Below are 17,408 nucleotides of genomic sequence, written 5' to 3'. Positions count from 1 at the left end.
GGTTTTGTTTTCACTGACTGTAGTTACATCATTTTGAGCTCAGATTACATATTTATGAAGTTTTTCACACCTGAATCTTTCAATCATCAAGATCTGGTTTCAGTTTTCTCTTTATCTTTGTGAGCTGTGTGGGTTGTTTACCCTCAGTATCCATGAACAGTGTTACAGACCTGGGATCAGTGTTTTTGTTTATAAGATCAAATATGACCTCATTATGTGAGTGTGAGCTGTGGACCACAAAACCTCAACAACACTAATCCTCGATCAGCTGTTTCAATAAAATTACATCCAAGTATGAACTCATCCCATCGTTCATGCATCAATTTGTAGCTGACAGATGGTTATGCACATCCCTGGTTGCCTAGGTAACCCTCTAACCTTAGATAACGCTATTGTTGTCACTCAGCAGTATGATTTAATGTAGTTGTTTCAATAGATCTCAAAGATAAGAAAAGTTCACCTCGGTACTCGCTGACTTCACATAAGTGATCAGTTATTGCGTTTAAAAAGTGTAGCTACTCGTCTTTGACCTTGTATGTATGTGTGTTTATGCTCTGATTGTATTTTCCTGCTGCTCACACAGCATTAGAAAAGCCTGAAAACTCAGTGTTCACAGAGTCTGTAAGCCCCAAATGTTTGTATGAAGGACAGAGAACAAACAACAAAGGTCAGTGTGAGAGTGTCTCTGTATTTGAACAATAAACTCTTACTTTGGTTTAAATTATTTATTCTTTCATTTGTGTTGTTGGCAGAGAAGCTACATCATGTGAACTTCATCATATTGTCACATGTCATCACAGATTCAAAAGATGTAATATTTGTGTGTTTGTTATTAACAATCGTGCCCCCAGACGCCAAAACAGTGCCAGCAAACTGAAACTGAAAAAAAAAACTGTAAGCAAAAAAGAAAAAAAAAGATGTAAGTGTGAAAACTTTTTTCTTGTCTTAATGTCAATATTTATTTTTCAGTTTCATTTTAAGGTGGCATCGTTTTAACCCCAACAAAACAAAACAAAAATGACAGAAAGTCCATTGAAATCTGAAAAATATTCATTTTCTGTGCATGAACAAAAACTTTACTTTTTACAAGACAGGAAAACTAACAGTAGCTTTAAATTTTTTATAGTGTATCCTCATCCTCAGTATTGGAAACACGTCAAACTGCATTTCCTATAAAATCAAATCAAATCATAATGATCGTGGAAATTTCTTGATCTAAATTCTCTTCTAGATTGAGTGGCAAAAACAAGAAGAGCTGCTGTTTGTGTTTGTGCAAGTGCAAGAAATACATATAGCACGCTCTCCATCCTTCTGCTAATGTTTAATGTACTGAAATTAATTCTAATTAATGAAATTAATGTCTAATTAAATTCAAAGAACTGAAGATAAACAGGCCACAGAAAGCACTTTGTCACCTCTGCTGTGATGTTAACTGTCGTGGTCCCTCAGACCTCGTCGTGTGATCTGACATTTACTGATTGATTTTGTCTGTTTTCAGGCTCTAACTTTACAGGAAGAAACTGTAAAATAATCAAATTATTCATCATTGTGAAAACTTCATCATGAAGCATTTGTGATGAGCTACATTCCTCTGAACCTTCAGTTTGGTTATTTATTTATTTATTTTCCATCCTTGTTCTTAATGCTTTCACCATCACAACTAGGGATGGGTACCGGTGTCCGGTGCCATGATGGCACCGGTTCTGACATAAACGGTAGTAACCAGACCGAAAAGCAGCGCACATTTCGGTGCTTTATTTCGGTGCTTTTTTTTCCTGAGCTGTGATACACTCCTAGCCAATCATTTTACGTTTCCGAGGATAGTAGGCAGGTCCAGGTACATACGTTCTGTTAGAGCAGAGCTACAGATTAAAAATGTCCAAGGCGAAGCGGTCAAAAGTCTGGCTGTACTTCACAGCAAAAGATGCAAACTCAGCAGCAACAAGTGCTTTAAGCTGATACTGTGCAAAGGAGGTAACACCTCAAATCCGATGAAACACCTGGCGACGCATAGCGTTTTTTTTTTTTTTTTAAAGCCGAGAAATGCGCCGTATTTGATGGCAGCAGCAGCCGTTCTTCTCTGCGTGAGTAGCTTAATGTTGTTCGCGTGTAATTTACGCTGAGTAGGCTAACCACGTTATTACATTAATGCATGTAAGGTGAACTAGCAAACATCATCATAGCTACATGCGGCTGTCTTCTTGTTTGATGGCAGATACTCCCTTCACCCTGGCCAAAAAGGCTAAAATGACCAAAGAAAAAGAGGGAAACAGCTGAACATGAGAGGTTTTTGGACAAAGTTTGTATTTTTTCCATTGGTTAAGCACTGCTTCCAGCCAAGAGTGATACCATATATGCCCCATAGCTGCAGAAAAGGCTAACATTGTTATCTTTTTACATAAAACCAGCTGAACATGAGAGGTTTTTGGACCAATTTTGTCTTCTCCATTCTTTAAGCACCGGTTTGAGCACCGTTTGAGCACCGGCACCGTTTCAAAAGTACCGATTTGGCACCGGTATCGGATAAAACCTAAACGATACCCATCCCTAATCACAACACTATGAACTGTGGGTAATCCCTCAGGTCCACAGAGATGAGGACTCGTGAAAATGTGCATAAGGACTCAAAGTGTGTGCAGAGAGCCGTCATGCACTTGATAACATGACAACAGGACGGCCCTGAGCCCTCAGAGGCCGACACTAAGCTGTGACTGTTTATCTGCACGTCTCAAACATGCCTCCATTTGTCTGCAGGCTGAGTGATCTGACTGAGCTCAGCCTCCATTTTCTACAGGGAGACGCTCAGACAGGCTTTCAGTTTCATTTCACAGGAACAGCTTTGCTTCTGTTTTACATGCAGGTGCTGCACAGAACACACCCTGTTCAGTCTGTTTGTGTGACTGACTGCAGCTCAGATAAGAGGCTGGATCAGCTGATTCAACTGGTCAGCAGGCTGCATCATTTTCATCTCTGCAAACACCAATCAAAGTCCTGTACACAGTGTGTTTAGTACTCTGAGTGCGTTATTTGTCAGTAATTGTGTTAAAAGGCTCTGAGTTTAAGTTGTAAACAATCTCAAACCCTGGATTTATCTCCACCATGTAAGCTGCTGACATCCACCTAGCTGCTGTTGAACCATATTGGACATATGGTACTCTAAGGTCAATGAAATAAGATAGGCCTGATTAAAGTTCTTCTTTTTTTTTTTTTTTTTCTTTTTTTTTTTCTAAATGACATCAGAAACAGCAGTATGCGACATTACGTGATGGCAGAGCTTCAGTTCATCCTTTGTCATTTTTTTTTTTTTTTTTTTTTTTTAATAAATAGGACAGGGGGAATGAATGAGAGAAAGAGGGGGAGAGAAAGAAAGAAAACCAAAGGGGAGAAGAGACGGTGAGAAGGGGGGGGAAGAGAGAGAGAAAAAAAAAAAAGAACTCCTGGGTCACCTGTATGGAGAAAAAAACAAACAAACAAACAAAAAAAACAAACAGAGGAGACAGCAAACAACAAAGAGCAACATAATAATAGAGAAAACAAAGCACCATCACAATAAACTAGCTAGTCATAGATATCAATATTTACTAAATAATAAACGATATTGTGCAGCACGCAAGATAGACAGCGCACAGTGTGCTTTGAGGCAGCAGCCAAGAAAGCTTTAGTCCGCGTCTGTGAATACCCATGTGTGCATACCTGTGTGGATCAGCATGCTTGCATTCCAAAGGTTTCTCCATGTAATGATCTGCTAGGGAGTGTGGGGGGGCCACAGCCCCGTCCTCCAGGGTGTGAAGCGGGTATGGAGGAGATCAAAACTCCAGACATCCAGAGGCCCCCAGAACACAAGAGACCATGGAAGACCAACAGAGGGGCAGCCGCGCCACTGTTCCAGTAAGAGCTGAGGAGAGTCCCAGATGAGGGCTCGCCCAGCAGCCGCGGAGCAGAAGTCAGGGGGAGTTGCAGTGACGCGCCCGTGAGCTCCGCCGGCCCCCAGCTGTGCCTGAGTGACCGAGCCCCAGGCCGAGAGGCCGGGGGCACCCCACCTCCAAAGGGGCCCGAGCGAGCCCCAGGCCCCAGGCCCCAACAAGCGGCCGCCAAGGAGTGAGCCGGTGTGTACCCGGACGCCCACCCCCAGACACAAAGAACCACCAACACACCGACACCTGAGGGAGTCCGCCACCGGCAGGGGAAGTGGTGGTGGGTGGAGATAGGCCTCCAAACCTTGGAGGGCCTGAGGTGTCCCCAGAGAGGTGGCGTCTGATACCCAACCTGACATATAGACACAGACATACAGGCACACACAGACACAAACATCCATTCCCACCCTCATGCTCTCATATGCACTCACTCCACACTCAACCAACGTGGAGACAGACATAAAGAGACGCTGTACACACAATCACACTCCCCAAGCGTACTCTACAAACCGGGTCTAGGTACCCTTGCCCCTGGAGGGGGGAATTGCACCCAGACCCAGGTGGTGTTACCCTTTTCCCTGCGGTGGGGAGAGGCAGACCACCCCGACTCCACAGCAGCAGGGAGGCCCCACACCCCAGACCGCAGTCGGACGGCCAACTCCTCCTACTAGCCCTCCCGCTCCAGCAGGCCGCAGAGAATGGGGGTGGGAGAAGACTCCAAACCTCCCTCCACCCGCTCATTGTAGTGTTGATGCATATGTGTTCTAAGGTGCAATTAAAGTTCTTCTATGTGAGGAGCAGGATTTTAAATTGTGGATTTAACAGGAAGCCAATGAGGAGAGGCCAGAATAGGAGGAAGCTGCTCTGTCCTTCTAGTCCCTGTCAGGACTCGACTGCAGCATTTTGCATCAGCTGAAGGTTTTATGGGAGTTTTTAAGACATCCTGATAATAACCGATTACACATGATCTGTGAAATGTTCACACTTGTTGCTGCTTCCTGTCTGTGTGTTTCTTCCAGACAAATGTTAGGAAGCTGATTCTCACGCAGGTCACAGATCCACACTCTCAACCCACTGTGGACTGTCCCACATCTCGGAAAACGTTAGAGCACTTTTGCAAATCTGTGATGTCTTGATAAATCGAGTAGATATTTGAAGTTTACACAGCTACATTCAGAAAGAATATTTTAAACTGTGCATCCCTCCGAAACTGCCTCTTACGTTTTCGACGAAATGCATTCTGGGATATTTGCCTGGGTTAGCCTTCAGTAGCTTACTGGGGTCATGGAGAGAATGTGTTAATAATACTGAGTGGTGGGATTTATAACTATGGACTAGTGATGCGCAAATCATGAACGAATCGTTCAATACTCGAGAATCACTTTACTGACTCATGAATCATGATTCACAAGCCCAACTGACTCACTGACTCATCCCTGTTGCTGTTAGCAGCAATGTATCTAGCTTATAATTAAAATTGTGGAGAAAAACACAACATCCAGTATCGTAACAAAAAAATTCTGCTCTGAACTGGAAGAAAAAACCCTGAGTAGAAGCTCACATCAAGAAAATAGCTCCTCGGTTCACAGTAGCATCGCTATGCTAACATGCTAACAGCACATTTGAGCTACTCACCCCCTCCCTCCTGTGCTGATTTGTAAGCATAAGCAAATCACTCAGGACTCACTCACCCCCTCCCTCCTGGCTCACAGCTTCTTCTTCTTCTTGGTTGGCAACCAATGTTAAGGTGCATTACTGGCTCACAGCTCAGTGGACATTTAGATGAGAAAATATATATTTAACACATTTAAGGAAAATACTAATAAAATAAAAAATAAAAATATATTAAAATAAAATAAAATAAATGTTTATTAAGCAATTTTGATAGAAAATTGCTTAATTTTAGAAATGTTTTGCTCTTTTTTGCTCTGTAAAATAGTTGTTTTCTTTTAGAATCATTCATCTTAGCAGTAGGATTTACATGAAAAGAGAAACAAATTAAGTTTGAGTGAAAATGTACATTTTTTGCACTCTCTGGTCGACCGACTCAGTGAATCAAATGAGTCAACAAATCCGATTCACTTTGGTGAGTGACTCATTAAAACTCGATTCAGTAAAAAGAATCAAATTTACCATTACTACTATGGACACTATGTGCTGACATGACCTTTTATAAATTTACTGTCCAATCACAAACCTTTAATGGGAGGAAAGAATTTGATTGGACAGTGAGGGTCATGTCCTCATCGAGGATAGAGCGCACAAGAGTGGACTATTATATTGATTAGTCAAATCTCATTAGGCAGTAAAACAACTATGGTCAGAAGAGAATGTATTCATTAAAAAAATAAATAGAATTTACAAATAAAATAGTTCCATTAAAAATTACGTTTTCTGAGAAATGATCCATGTGATTGATTAATTATGCCTGCAGAGACCAAAAGGGGCCCCAAGAGTCTGGCTGCAGCCACTGGGGGGCGCCATATTGCGACTCGCTCAGACACATGAAAAATTAGAGGGAACATTGCCCGGCAGCCTACGTCTATTGCAGCATAACTAAGGGAGGATTCAGGGTCACCTGGTCCAGCCCTAACTATATGCTTTAGCAAAAAGGAAAGTTTTAAGCCTAATCTTAAAAGTAGAGATAGTGTCTGTCTCCTGAATCCAAACTGGAAGCTGGTTCCACAGAAGAGGGGCCTGAACACTGAAGGCTCTGCCTCCCATTCTACTTTTAAATACTCTAGGAACAACAAGTAGGCCTGCAGGTCGAGAGCGAAGTGCTCTAATAGGGTGATGTGGTACCACAAGGTCATTAAGATAAGATGGGGCATGATTATTTAAGACCTTGTATGTGAGGAGCAGCATTTTGAATTCAATTCTGGACTTAACAGGAAGCCAATGAAGGGAAGCCAAAACAGGAGAAATATGCTCTCTCTTTCTAGTCCCTGTCAGGACTCTTGCTGCAGCATTTTGGATTAGCTGAAGGCTTTTCAGTGAGTTTTTTGGACATCCTGATAATAATGAATTACAGTCGTCCAGCCTGGAAGTAATAAATGCATGAACTAGTTTTTCAGCGTCACTCTGAGACAGGATATTTCTAACTTTAGAGATGTTGCGCAAATGGAAGAAAGCAGTCTCACATATTTGTTTAATATGTGCATTGAAGGACATGTCCTGGTCAAAAATGACTCCAAGGTTCCTCACAGCGTTACTGGAGGCCAAGGTAATGCCATCCAGAGTAAGAATCTGGTTAGATACCATATTTCTAAGATTTTCAGGGCCGATTACAATAACCTCAGTTTGATCTGAATTAAGAAGCAGAAAGTTATCATCCAGGTCTTTATGTCTTTAAGACATTCCTGCAGTTTAACTAAATGGTGTGTGTTATCTGGCTTCATGGACAGATAGAGCTGGGTGTCCAGTTGTAGACGATGATGCTTGAATTCAAACAGGCACACAATATGAAAGATGAGGAAAATCCCTGAGCACTGTGCAGAGGACTCTGAGGACTGAGACGCATGTTGTCATGCATGTGATAATATGACAACAGGACGGCCCTGAGCCCTTAGAGGACGACACAAAGCTGAGTGTTTATCTGCACGTCTCAAACACGCCTCCATTTGTCTGCAGGCTGACTGATCTGACTGAGCTCAGCCTCCATTTTCTACAGGGAGACGCTCAGAGAGGCTTTCACTTTCATTTCACAGGAACAGCTTTGCTTCTGTTTTACATGCAGGTGCTGCACAGAACACACCCTGTTCAGTCTGTTTGTGTGACTGACTGCAGCTCAGACTAAAGGCTGGATCAGCTGTTCAACAGCTCAGCAGTTTGTAGTTTGTTTTCATTTTGCCCCGCCTCTGTCAGTGCGCCCCAGGGCCGCTGTGGCTACAATGTATGTCTGCCTTGCCATCACCAGTGTGTGAATGTGTGGATGACTGAATATAGTGTAAAGCGCTTTGGGGTCCATAGGGACTAGTAAAGCGCTATAGAAATTCAGACCATTTACCGTTTATGTAAACACCAAACAAAGTCCTGCACACAGTGAGTTTAGTGCACTGGGTGTGTTATCTGTTAGTAATCGTGTTGAACATTATAAAAGTGTCACAAAAGGTTGATTCTGTTTATCTGGACGCATTCAATTGGAGAAATGCTTTGTCACTCTTCCAAGTGATTTCTTCAGTTCCATTCGATTCCTTCTTGTGGGACATGCATGGAACAATTCACCCAGGAGGCATCCTCGTCAGATGCCCAAACCACCTCAACTGGTTTCTTTCGATGTGAAGGAGCAGCAGCTCTACCCTGAGCCCCCCCCAATAGCCAAACTGCTCACCCTATCTCTAAGGCAGAGGCCAACCACTCTTTGGAGGAAGCCCATTTCTGCCACTTCTATCCACAATCTCAATCGCTATCCGAAAGAATAATGATCATTGATCAATGACCATTTAATCAGTGGCCATGTGTACCATTAACAGAGAGAGTTGTGGAATAGCTGCAATCACAGCATTGTAAAATCAACAAATCAGTTTATTTCTAAGCTCAGTTGATCTGACTGAGTGATCTGAGTGAGCTCAGCCTTCACTTTCTACAGGGAGATGATGTTTTCAGGCACAGAAGTAAAGACATGTTTACCCACAGCATTGAGTTACAGAGGAAGACGTTGCTCTAAGGCACTTCAGAAACAGAGGTTTGTCTGTTATTGGAGGGACAAAAACAATGAAAAGAGAATTCAACAGGTACATGTAAATCTTTATTAACACTTACACACTTACATAGTGCTCATATTTCATTCAATCACAGAAGGAATTCACTGATTGTCATTGTCTTTAAAAAACAAACTCTTATAAGGCACACATGAACTGAGAAAAACCCCACAAACACCAAGAGGATGTTTCAAGAAGGCCACAGAGAGAAGAGTACAGAAGTGGAGCAGTTCAGTGATGTAGGTGGAGGCGTCACACCATCAGGCCATGAAAGTATGAACCATGATTTGAACCTGAAACAGTGCAGAAGCTCTAACAGTGGAGAGATGTTTGGAGTTAAAGCTTCGGTCAGACCAGAGATCAGAGCATCAGTTCATCACACTGTCCTCACTGCTGTAATATTAATGCCACACTGTTGTTCTTTCATGTGCTGATGTGATGCACTCATGTTTACATGTTAGTGTTACTGACCATTAAGTTCTGTAGGAACCACACATTCACACACAGCATACACGGATAAATAAAAAACACCCGTTGATGTCTTTGGACTGTGGGAGGAAGTCAGAGACCCAGAATCCACTTCAGGAGATACATGTATGACCTTTGTTCCTCATGCGCTCCATGTGTTACTTTACTAATTCACAGTCTGTTTCTGTGGGCAACAGGATGACTTCACTGCTTCACTGCTGTCTCATTACAAATCCACACAAACATGATGTGTATATTTATACATTATGAGTGGCAATTTTCCCTAAAATCACAATGTTTCTAATTTGAGCCAAACTGGTGGATCTGAAAATCCATCTAAACAAATGAGTCAAACTTCACCCAAAAGAGCATCAGTGTACAAAAGTTTGCATCATCTATACAACAGTATAAATGTGACAATATGTTTCATATTTTTGAGTCTTATGGGTCTGTTTATGAAAAGTAATCAGGTCTCAACCCAGCAAAGTTGTTCAGGATGTTTTGCTGGTGTCAAAGGTCAAAGCAGTTTAAATCTGAGCTGAACAGTGTGTCATGTTAAAGAAAAGTTGAAGAGGTTGTCAAACTTCTCAGTGCAGGATCAGAGAGAGACGTTAACAGTTTGTACAATCTGTTAAACTGGGTAAGATTGGTTTACAAACTAAAAACAATGTCAGCCAAAGAGATGATTTTTATACAAAGTGTTTTCCAGTGGACTGTACTTAAAGAAGAAAAAGTCACATGAAGCTAATAAACAATCACACCAACATAAAATAGTTAATTTGCCTAACCTGAAGCTCCAACACTCACTGACTCTGAGATCAGAAATTCATGTGTGTTTGTAACACAGTTTGACTTTGTGTCAGTAAATCTCATGAACAAGATGAATAAACTGTAGTTCAGAGTCACTGACAGCACAGACACACACTGTTGGTCCGAGTCTGAACATGATGATCATCAGAGTCGACTGCTGGATGTTCAGGAGAGTTTCTGTCTGTCCTCAGATCGTCCGACTCACAGTTCATCTCTGTCTCCTCCTGGCTGACCTGCAGGTGAGAAACAGCTGTGAGGTGTCCTCTTCTAGTTCAGGAGATTAGATGAAAAAATCATTCATAACATTTATAAAGTGAGAAAATGTTAATGTTGATTTTTCTGCTTTTTATTTAAAAACATGATCTGACCAAAACTGCAGTCTGGAATCTTGCTTTCACCATAAAAAAAAATCATAATTTTTTTCAAATACACAGGTCTAACAGCTGCTTCGGGGTCAGAGGTCATGTTGGGTTGATCCAGCTGTTCTTTATAATTTGACCTGTTTGGCTGCAGACTGTGAGAGCTCATTAAAACATGTCTGAGACTTTTGGAAGGTCAAATCCTCGAGTCTCTGAAAACGTGTTTGTTTATTATGAGGCTGAAACATCTGAACCTGTGATTCAGTGACAACAGCTCTGTCACACCAAACACTGTGTACACAGTTTACTACTTTTATATACGAAGCACTTCAAACAGTGCAATATATCAATACCATGCAATATATAATACTATATACCAAACATCATACTTACAGTTTGATATAATTGTTCAAAACAACCAAACATCTAAAAAAACCTGACTTTTTAGGTTTCTACACTGAATAAATATCCAAAAACATTTTGACTGGTTAAAATCACGTTTGCAGAAGATTTGGTGGTTTCCTGGTGTAGAGTTACTAGAGTTAGAATAGAGTTAATATTCCTTCTTTAATAATCCTTTGTTGTGCTCACTGCTTGTTTTATTCCTGTGTTTGATGATCAGAGTCTCTGTAAGTCATGAGTGTCAATGAACGATCAAATGAGAAACTCCAGGAAGTGCTGAGTGGACTGTGCCATGGGGGAAATATGATGTTGTTTATGTTTAATATTTATGCTGTTTAGCTTACATTTGAGTTATTCTGGATTTGATTAATTGACCTGTTAACATACACCAGGTCACCAGTGCATTACTTAAAGCTTTAGCAACATGCTAATTAAACATATGTTCAAGAAATAAAAAATATTAACTTCATCTGATCCAACATTCAGATTATTTTAAATGTGCGAGTCTGTAATCTCAGTGACTAACAGAGAACCTGAGTGTAAATGTGACCAGATGAAGTGTGAGGTTGTGAGAAAGTCTCTGACTGCATTCATAGATGTGTCCTTTCAGCTGCTCGCTCTGATCCAACCTTTGGTCTCTAAGAAGAGGCTTCAGGGAGACGTTTGCTACGTTGGACTGTAGGACCATCAGAAATGTGTGCAGTAACAAAACAGGCAGCACTGAAAGCAGCTCTAAGTGTTTGTGTTGTTCAATGATTTGTGCACAACAACAACAATGGGACCTCTCTCATCCATCAGTCACCATGTGGACATTTTTCTGACACACTTTGAAGCTGATGGACGTTTTGTGTCTGCACTAAGTACGTTTTCACCAGCTATGGCACCGGCAGGATTCACTTTCACAGACTCACAACCACCAGCTCCACCCCTCCCCTCCCCCTCCAGCTGTAGGCTTTAACATTGAGTTTCCCCACACATGTTTACAGACGAGTTAGAGAGCAAGAGAAGAAGAGACATAAATGTCTTTGTTTCTGCTCTAACCAAACAATGCTGCTCTACAACTCTAGACTACCAGCCACAAAGACAACAGCTGGAGAAACATCTGTCTACCTCTGACATCCCGCTCATCCATACAACAAACACACATCAACAACCAGGAAGCAGCTTCACCTCTGATCACACACACACTCAACTCTACTCACTCACCTGGAGGATCAACAACCAGTTTGATGAAGCTGTGTTTGAATGAGCGTGCTTCTACCATGAGGAAACGACACTCGTATGTTCCAGCGTCATTAATCGTCACATCCTTCAGAATCAAAGACACGTCTCCATCCTTCATCTCTTTGTCCTGCAGATCCACCCGGTTCTTAAAAGATGGATGCTGGTCATCTAGAATAATATCACAACCAACTCGGAAAAGAACATTTCCTGACTTCAGGTCAGCTCTCTCCCACTCTAGAGCGAAGATGTTGTTGTTTGGAGCTCGACATGTCAGAGTGACGTCCTGTCCAGACTCAGCTGTGATGGTTTTCTGATCTGAAAGATGAAACAACACAGAGCAGAGAGGTTAAAGGTCAAAGTGCAATTATGATCAGAATGATTGACTTTAAATATTTTGTTTATTTCCTTTGACATTTGAGTTTTATTTATTTTTTTCATTTTATTTTCAGTTACAGCAGCATGTTAATAGCAAAACTTTGAACATACAGTAGTTTGCTGTTCAGTTTTTACAATACCCCAAAAGATAACAGAAAGAAAACAAACAAACAAACTAAAGAAACCCCTACAAAACAAAAAACAAACAAACAACAACAACAAAAATAAAATGGATGGATGGTATCTGGTCATGACAATGTGGTCATTTTAAATGTTTCCATGTACATTAGAAAAGGCTGCCATGCCTCAAGAAATTTGGTGGTTGAACCTACCAGTGTATATCTCATCTTTTCTAAATGCAAAAACTTCATGAGCTCTGCAAGCCTCTGTTCATGTGTGGGAGGAGCTTCCTGCTTCCATCTTAAAAGTATAAGGCGCCTTGCAATGAGTGAAGCAAAGAATTTGAATAGTATTTTGGCAAAGTGATGTTTTGAGGTATCACCCCAAAGATTAGAGCAGAGGGATCATAATTAACGTTATATATCTCTGAAAAGGTGTTAAATATACCCATATGGAAAAGAAATAGAAAAAACTTATAAGACTTGCATAAGATGTGGCCTACTTCATACAGTCAATCATATAAGGCTTATATGATTTACTCATGAAAGTGGCCACTTTCTCATTACTTTCTTATATTGTTTTAGTAAATATCCAAAACATACAAGTTTCATTTATATGATTTTCAAGGGATCTTAATCTGTTTTCACTCTTGTATGCTTTTCATAAAAGCTTCACACAAGACAGATACAAACTTTATAAGATTTATATGCATCTTTTCCATATGGGTAGACACCCAATAGTTATGAAGATTGGGGCATGTCCAAAAACTATGAAGGAGTGAACCTGTTTCTGCTTTACATCTGTTACACAGGGGGTCAGCCCATGTCTGGCACATATAGAAGAAGAGTGTACCCTATGGAGAAAACATAGAGCTCATCTGTTAAAGTCATCCCAAGGTCTTTCTCCCACTGAGCTTTAAGGATGGAGAGAGAAGGAGATTGAAGATCTAATAATATAGCATACATTTCTTTAATCGCCCCTCTCTTATGAGTGTTTATATTAATAATTTTATCCAAAGAAGTTTCCTCAGGTACTTCTGGAAATGAAGGAAATCGACTCTTTACAAAGTGGTGAACTTGTAAATAGCGGAAAAAATGTTTGCGAGGAACATTAAACTGCTTCAGGAGCTGCGTGAATGAGAAAAATTCCATCTGCAAAAAGGTCTTTGATATTTCTAAGTCCATTACCTTCCCATATTTTAAAGGCAGAATCCATCATTGAGGGTGGGAACATATGATTTGAGCTGATAGTGTAACCCAAACCTTACATTGCACCCAGATTCTGAGCGAGTCATACAACAAAGGGTTACATTTATAGGTGTACAGTTCTAATGGGAGAGCTGAACTCAACAAAGCTGATAGGCACATTTTGCCACAATTGGATGAGTCAATTTGGAGCCAAGCTGGAGTCTCTGTGGTAAAATTACTGATCCAGCATATTTCGAATATTTGCTGCCCAATAATAAGACTGAAAAATTGGCAAGGCTAATCCACCCATTGGCCTAGTCCTCTGCATGAAATCTTTACGAATTCATGGACTTTTGCCGTTCCAAATAAATGCAGGGATATGCTTATTCAGTGTTATAAAGGCTCTGACATATACAGCAGGAGATCGTCAGCATATACGGATATTTTGTGCTCCTGGTCAGCTCTGAAGATGCCCTTAATGCAACTGTCAGCTGTCAGCTTGGCTTTAATCGCCAATGGTTCAATTGATAACGCAAAAGGAGAGGGGATAAGGGACATCCTTGTCTCGTACCACGGACAAGTGGGAAATAAGAAGAGAATAACAAATTTGTTCTAACACGTGCCATAGGTGAGGAGTCAAGTAACTGAATCCATGAAATGAAATTAGGGCCAAATCCAAATTTATTTAGAGTATAAAACAGATAATCCCACTCCACCCGTTCGAATGCTTTCTCAGCATTGTGTAATAAGGCAATTTAAGGGGCTGTAGTTGACTGTGATTCACTTTCACAGACTCACCACCAGCTTCACCCCTCCCCTCCCCCTCCAGCTGTAGGCTTTAACATTGAGCTTCCCCACACATGTTTACAGACGAGTTAGAGAGCAAGAGAAGAAGAGACGGATTCATAAATGTCTTTGTTTCTGCTCTAACCAAACAATGCTGCTCTACAACTCTAGACTACCAGCCACAAAGACAACAGCTGGAGAAACATCTGTCTACCTCTGACATCCACCAGCTCATCCATACAACAAACACACATCAACAACCAGGAAGCAGCTTCACCTCTGATCACACACACACTCAACTCTACTCACTCACCTGTAACAATCAGGTTGAGGCTGCTGATGGACTTCCATGAGCAAGTTTCTTCCATGAAGAAACGACACTCGTATGCTCCAGCGTCATGAACTGTCACATCCTTCAGAATCAAAGACACGTCTCCATCCTTCATCTGTCTGTCCTGCAGATCCACCCGGTTCTTAAAAGATGGATGCTGGTGTGTTGAATCAGGGAGACCATCCTGGTACAAAAGCACATAATCATCTCCCAGGTCAAATCTCTCCCACTTTATTACTCTAATGTTGTTGTTTGGAGCTCGACATGTCAGAGTGACGTCCTGTCCAGACTCAGCTGTGATGGTTTTCTGCTCTGAAAGAGGAAACAACACTTTGACATTTGAGTTTTTAGTCATGTTGGATTTAATGAACCTCTGAACATCCAGCAGGTCACCAGTGACCCACTGAGGGGGAATTTTAGCCTCATGCTAAACATGCAAAGTGTCAGAAACTACAAGATGTTAGCTTCCACAGAACAACAACATGTGCTGATAATAAGTGAACATAATGTGTGAGAGAAAGCAGCCTCTCATTATAAGACACTGTGAGTCTCTGCATGCTGCCTTTATGGAGCTACAGCTGTTTGTATACACTGAACAAGAAGCTTTGTAGCTGCATACTGACTCCTGACACTACAACACATCACACTGACACACACATTACACTTCTTTGTCTCTGTCACAGCTGGATTACAGATGTTAAGTGTCCACCCAGCCTGGTGTCTCCTTCACACACAGACAAACTGAATCCAGATGAAAATAATCCTCCTGTACTTCTTGTTATCTCAGAGAGAACCTCAGTTTAGTTCAATCTCACCTGCAGAGACGAAGACAAGGACAAACAGCAAAGTGCAGCAGAGCAGCGCAGTGCCAGCAGCCATCTCTGTGTCAGTATTTGTGCTGATCCGACTCTTAGTTTGTAATAAAGCTGAAAGTCTGCTTTGAAGAACAGATCTGACTTTCAGCAGCTCACTCTTACCCTGTAGTTTGTGGTTCATTTAAGAACCTTGGAAACCTTGGCTGTTTAGTTGAATCAACAGGTATTATCAGGCTGACGTCAGCATGATGTCATAAACACACGATAAAACAGAGTTTTAGTACAGCCTCTTGTTCTCTCCTGTAGTCTGAGTGTAGCCATTATAACAGTGAGACGGCACTGCCACCATGAGGTCAAACTGGAGCATTGCAGGTAATAATTCTCATCCTGAACACTGTTGGAACATCAGACCTCCTCACGCTTTGAACTCATTGTAATTCTAAATATTTCTAGTTTCACTTTGACCCCAACCCTAACCCTGAAATGGGCTGTACAGCTTTTATACTTTGACAATGACAAAATATTATTATCTTCTCCCAAATCCAACGTGGCAGTCTGCTGCGAATCCTCCCCGTCCACATCCAACCTCACCTGGTATCTGCTCCTCCTGGAATCAGAAACACATGGACACAAAAACACATCCTGCCTTGATTATCTAATGTTATCCTTCAGCTTATTCTAAGGCCCAGTTCAGGACGTCATGTTTGGACTTCCTGACCCAGAGACTTATAGAAAACAATTATCAGTGTATGTGTAAAAATCCTCTGCACTCTGCGTGTACCTGCAATATTTCAGATCCAGACAATATCGCTGAATGAATCTGTTAACTCTGAAAACACAGAGTCAACTCATTTATGAGCACATTTGCATTATGTATATATTCATTTAATAAAACAGCTTTATTTAATTTTTTTTAGAAACAATTTATAATTTTGCCTTTCACACCTATTTTCCGTGTGAACAAAAGAACGTTCAGCTATTATCAGGTTCCTCTCCTGTCTCGGTTGTGGAGTGTATGTAGACGACCCACGAACAGACATAGGCAGAGAGATGGAACTTGAAACCAAAAGCGAGCCTTTATTTGGCTGGTGACAGGAGAACTAAGAAACCTATGAACAACTATGACATACTGTGATAATATGAGGGCACTATGACACACACTATGACTCTATGACTATGAGGACATGGGGGTGGGAACACAGACGAAGCAACAATGAACAAAGGGAGACAGAAGACTTACATACACATATGAGGTGATGGGGAAGTGGAGGCACCTGGGAAAAAAGCTGACACAAATGGACATAATGACATCACATGGGGAAGAGTAAAACTAAACACATTGGCTGTGTCCAAATCAATGACTGTAGAAAACATGGACGACGCGACAGCGCCTCCTCCCATTGTGCAAAAATGAAGCCAAACAACCTGCCTGCTGCACAGCTGGCTTATGGCACTAAGAGGCACATACCTCCCTCTAGTGGTCACATTAAGTTCAAACATGGAAAAAGTGTTGGCTACCCATAACATAGTCCTGGGATCACTTCCGGGCCATTCACCCCCCCCCCTCACACATTGACCCATGTGACCTCAGTAACTCAGTTGACAGCAGGGTGGGTCATCCACTCTCAGGACCTCCGCCAGCATCACAACCTCACTGGGAGTTAAACACCCGAGACTCTCCATCAGCTTTCAGAACTGAAGAGGTGAAGCGCAGTTTGCTTGTTAACATGTTGACGCCGTCCAGCCCCACGCACGGGGCGATCCGCTGTAGCTCGTTAACGGAGATTTGCCGTGTTGTGGCGTTAATGTCATTTCAACGAGATTAACGCTGACAGCACTAGTGAGAACACAACGAATATGACTGCACATTTACGCCGACATCATCCTAGTGCAAAGACAAGTGGAAGCAGACAAAAA

At 41.6% G+C, this 17,408-nt stretch overlaps 1 protein-coding gene across 1 annotated transcript in view; it reads right to left on the bottom strand.

Annotated features, from left to right (window-relative positions):
• Positions 1–15,607, bottom strand: part of LOC146673191 (polymeric immunoglobulin receptor-like) — a 94,329-nt gene extending 78,722 nt beyond the window's left edge. The window contains exons 1-4 of the mRNA XM_085400935.1: positions 15,492–15,607; positions 14,666–14,988; positions 14,607–14,616; positions 11,860–12,192 (exon numbers count right to left, since the gene is read on the bottom strand). Coding sequence (XP_085257061.1) covers positions 11,860–12,192; positions 14,607–14,616; positions 14,666–14,988; positions 15,492–15,555 — 730 coding nt within the window. The 5' untranslated portion in view covers positions 15,556–15,607. The remainder of the gene's footprint in view (positions 1–11,859; positions 12,193–14,606; positions 14,617–14,665; positions 14,989–15,491) is intronic.
• Positions 15,608–17,408: the final 1,801 nt, after the last annotated feature.

Source organism: Rhamphochromis longiceps, linkage group LG3 (genome assembly GCF_057381845.1).
Source record: "Rhamphochromis longiceps isolate RC_006_pf linkage group LG3, R_longiceps_female_GT1.1, whole genome shotgun sequence".
Classification (NCBI taxonomy): Eukaryota; Metazoa; Chordata; class Actinopteri; order Cichliformes; family Cichlidae; genus Rhamphochromis; species Rhamphochromis longiceps.
Note: the sequence above shows the minus strand (reverse complement) of the source record. Positions and strands in the feature narration are given on the sequence as shown.